Here is a 4,368-nt window from a genome sequence, read left to right on the forward strand (position 1 = left end):
TGACCGGCAATAACTTTTTTTTTTTAATCCAATATCTAATTGGCGCAACTTCTATTGCGTTAGAACGCTTGCGATCTCTAATTTCACTACATGCAATTGAAACCCGATAATCACAAATTTCCCAACATCGCGGAAAACGGGCGGCAGTGGGGTCAAAAATTGACTGTCGGATCCGGGTAGTAATATGGATTTCAAAGGACTTTATTTTGTCTTGTATATGATCGGTCCATCATTGGTCAAATCCAGATCAAGATCAGTCCATCAGTGGCCAAATCTTAAGGGATTTTTAGGATTAAGGACGAAACTTGAGATGTGAGCAGTCCAAACGAAAATTACAAATCACCTGTCAAATATGAATTTTCCAGTGACATGCTTCATACGAGACACATGAATCAAATGAGTGAAACAAAAAAAAGCACAACATTGCCAAATAATGAGAAGCACAACATTGCCAAATCAGTTGTCGCAGATTATGCAGGAAAACAACTTCTGAGCAAAGTTTTTGGTCGTTCCTCTGGTCGGTCTGTTTCCCAGAACAACAATCTCATCTCCTTCCGCACCACTTTCCTTGGCTTTATCGCAGTGATCGCAGAACGTCTCGTGCGCGTCCTTCACGTACTTAACAGCTTCGCCCACGGTCATGTTCTCCACCAGCTTGTCCGGATAGATGTCCTTCTTGTGATCCCCGTTCAGCGCCGCCGCCATTTGCACCAGGATTTGCTGGAAATCGTTCAGCTTCGACTCTTCCTTAGCCCCGGCTTCTCTCAATCTCGCGGGTTCGGATAACGTGACTGTGAATGTACATGCTTTTAGGACTCTGGGTCGAGGCAGAAAGTGCTCGACAAAATCGGGAAGAGAAGTTCGTGTGCGGTTTGGAGATTTACCTGGACAATCTGTTCTTGGGCTACTTCTGTTCAAGACCACCTCGAAGGTGCCCGCCCATTCGTCGCGTTTCGTGAGGAAACTCCTCAAGTTGAAGATCTTCTTCACCGTTGCTGCTATGGAGGAGTGCTCGTACTGTGATGTGGGATGTGGTCCTGTCGGCTTATGCAACACTATGGCAATGTTTTAGAACATGAATAGCAAGTTAGATCTCGCAGTTTAAAGCACAAAAAAATTCCTAGGAGATGTGCAACGAAGCCTGTCGTTCAATTTTCATGTCGGAAACTGTGATGTGGCTCGATTTAATGTGAGCCATGTCGGGTTTTCGGACACCAGATCCCCGCCAACGGCACTTTAGGCTCGATTGCACGTTTCCTAGAAGGTTTTAGGATTCAAACTCGTGACAACCCGAGTCTTTTACGGCTTCCACGGGACACATATCTAGTACTTACTTTCCATAACCTGAGCTATTTTCGCTAAACTATAATTAGTGTCGAGAGCAATTTAGCCGTTATCGGGTCACTATCCATGACGACGAAGATCCCACATTTGAGAGCTCGTTGCATTACCTGTTCCACGCTCAATCCACGGGGAAATGAGGATGGCCGGGACCCTGACCCCAAGGCGGTCGAACTGGAACTTGTACGGATCGGGCCCGACGATGCCGTCCGGGCTCGGGACTCCATCCACCGGAGTCGGGACATGATCGTAGAAACCACCGTGCTCGTCGTACGTGATTACGAACAAGATCTCGTTCCACTGGGGGCTGGATCTCAATGCTTCGTACACTTCCTTGACAAATTTCTGGCCTTGGGAGACATCATGAGAAGGGTGATCGTCGTTCCCAGGTAATATCGACAGGTCGAAGTACCTCTGCTCCACGACCACGTAATTTGGCAGCTTCCCTTCTTTACAATGCGCCTTGAAGTGGAGATCGAACTGATGGAAGTTCTTCAAGTACTTCAGCTTTCTGAGGTTCCTGAAATTAAGTGGAGGGAAGGTTAATCAAGAAGTTTAGACAAAAATCTTAAAAGATTAATCAAACATAGCATAGTGCTACGTCTACGTGTTCTTATTTTGACACGTGGATTTCGACTCATCTAAACTGATCTTTGTCCCCTCTATGTCTCTCTTTGTTTTTGGAGAGGAAAGGAACTTGCGGGTGTGTTTATCTTAAGCAAAATGCTTTTTTTTTTAAATGAATAAATCATGTCTAGAACGGTATTAAAGATCTCATCGAAAACTCACGGCAACTTGCCAAATAAAGGCTAAGAGAAAAATGAGGAAAGTTATTATTGCAAGCAAACTTTGCAAGTGGTAGGTAAGCAACCATACTAGCATCCTTTGCGCATTACATAGCTCTCAGATATCTTTTTCTCTTTCGGAAGATAAAGGAAAAGGTCGTTTTATTCAAAACCTCCAATTATGCTATTTTTCATTGTTATATTAATACTATTTACTTTGTTTGTAATAGTAGTAGGAATTCTCTTTTCTTTTAACTACTGGCGGGTTTCTTTATATGTGTTGCCCTATTAGGTAGGGCTAGGTAGGGCTGAGTTTGCTTTGCTCAAGACGGCCATGTTAGTTACGTGGGGGCTATCCCTGCTTCAATCAGCTAGAAAAGCGGAAAATTTCACATATCATATTCTCGAACTTTTACTTGTTCGGTTCATCGAAAATGATTAGCCGAAAACGTACCATTTACGGATCACGGTCAAAGAAAAATGAATTCTCTAATAAAAAAAGAAAAAAAACATTTTCTGCATAAATAATTTTTTTTAAAGAATAGAGTTTTCATTTTATCATGAAATTTTTCCTAAAAATAAAAACGAACCCCCCCTCCATTTCATTTACCATGAAATTGAAGCGTACCTATAGCAAACACCATCACACAACAATGCGTACGATGTGTCCGTGTGCCCACGCGTGTCACCCTGCGCCTTAGGTTTCATATCGTATTCTTTTAAATCATACACCCGAAAGAAAAATGTAGTCATTCTGAAAATGTCACATGATGGTAATCTTACGTGAATAAAAAAATTAGTCAACTATAATTTTTTACTTGTTCCGTAAAATTTTTTTTTTTTTATCGATGATAATTATTGTTCGAATAATTTCACGCACGGTGTGTTTGAATCAAGGGTACGTAGTCGACAAATCGGTAATTATCGATAATAATTGATGTTCAAATAATTTCACGAACATTGAAATATTTTTTTTTATTTATTGTTATTTGTGAGTTATACAAGATATCGATTTTAATAAATAATCAATTAGTGATTACGTATCATAATCGTTGTATAGAATTGTAATTACCTATAGAAGAGAGTGGCCGGAGGATACTCGTAGTAGATCCCGAACGTGAACCCGGCCTCGTCCATCGACTCGAATATCGTCTTCTGCGGATACCCTTCGATGAGCTTCAGGCTGTCGTTGCTCGTCGCGCCGTGCGACGTCGCCGAGTGCACGAACAGCCGGTTCGGCTGCGTCGACGCCGGCATCGACGCGAACCACCGGTCGCACACCGCGAACTCGCCCACCAGCTCCTTGTAGACCGGGACCGACTCTGGGGTGAACCCGCTCATCACCGTCTTGGACATCCCCTTCTCGATCCGCTCCGCGTTCTGCGCGAACCCCTCCATCCTCGGGGCCAGCTTCTTGGCGGCGGACTCCTCGCTCCACGGCTCGCCGAAGACCTGCTCGTAGATGGCCTGGATCGAGTGGCCCGGGTCGGGGTCCACGTAGGCGGCCCCGTCGCCGAACGTGACGCGGCCGGAGCTCGGGTCTGTCGTGGACAGGGGGTTGGACTCGTGGCCCGTGACGCCGTCGATCTTGGGGTGGAGGGACTTCATCCACCCCAGCATGTGGTCGAAGGAGCGGTTCTCTTGAACCAAAACGACCACCGTTTTGATGGGGTACGAGGTGGTCGCCGCGGAAGCCATTGTCGCGTGTTTTGGTCGGTCGATCTGTGGTTCTCTCTCGTCTCTTCTTTATATAACGGCTATCATGTCAAGAAAGATTTGTTTATATAAGGAAGCTAGAGAAGGAACTGGGGAACTAAGATCTGATCAGACTAAAATTTTATAATTATTTTAGGAATTTAATTCGTCCGGGACTTGTTATAAGATTGTGCAATTAATTGGCGTCGCAATCCAAAGTGCATGAATTTCAAGAAATCATCTTTCATGAATTCCCAGAAATTATCTTTCACGTCGATCGTATCACGTTTCATGTTATCGTGTGCCACTAGAAGTATCGTGTTTCTATATTTTTGCTTACGCAATACCAATGAGAAGTTTTCTAATTTTATTATTATGAGAGGCATTATTTCAGCATTATACATAGAGGTCGGTTCCAGGTCTAGTCTAGTGTCACCCAAGAACAGGGAACCGGATTGGACAAATTGGTCCGATCCTCAAGTTGTCCAATGGAACCGGTGGACAACAATAATCGGTGGATTATAAGATTTACATTTGGGAAATAAAA

At 44.0% G+C, this 4,368-nt stretch overlaps 1 protein-coding gene across 1 annotated transcript; it reads right to left on the bottom strand.

The window, feature by feature from the left end:
• Nucleotides 1–344: 344 nt before the first annotated feature.
• Nucleotides 345–3,824, bottom strand: LOC115726026 (non-specific phospholipase C3-like). Its single transcript, XM_030655732.2, has 5 exons — nucleotides 3,199–3,824; nucleotides 1,452–1,861; nucleotides 885–1,055; nucleotides 436–791; nucleotides 345–405 (listed from the first exon to the last, which is right to left on the bottom strand). Exons 1-4 carry the CDS (start codon nucleotides 3,822–3,824, stop codon nucleotides 457–459), a joined length of 1,542 nt encoding a protein of 513 aa, XP_030511592.1. The 3' UTR covers nucleotides 345–405; nucleotides 436–456.
• Between the last annotated feature and the right edge of the window lie 544 nt (nucleotides 3,825–4,368).

Source organism: Rhodamnia argentea, chromosome 9 (assembly GCF_020921035.1).
Source record: "Rhodamnia argentea isolate NSW1041297 chromosome 9, ASM2092103v1, whole genome shotgun sequence".
Taxonomy (NCBI): domain Eukaryota; kingdom Viridiplantae; phylum Streptophyta; class Magnoliopsida; order Myrtales; family Myrtaceae; genus Rhodamnia; species Rhodamnia argentea.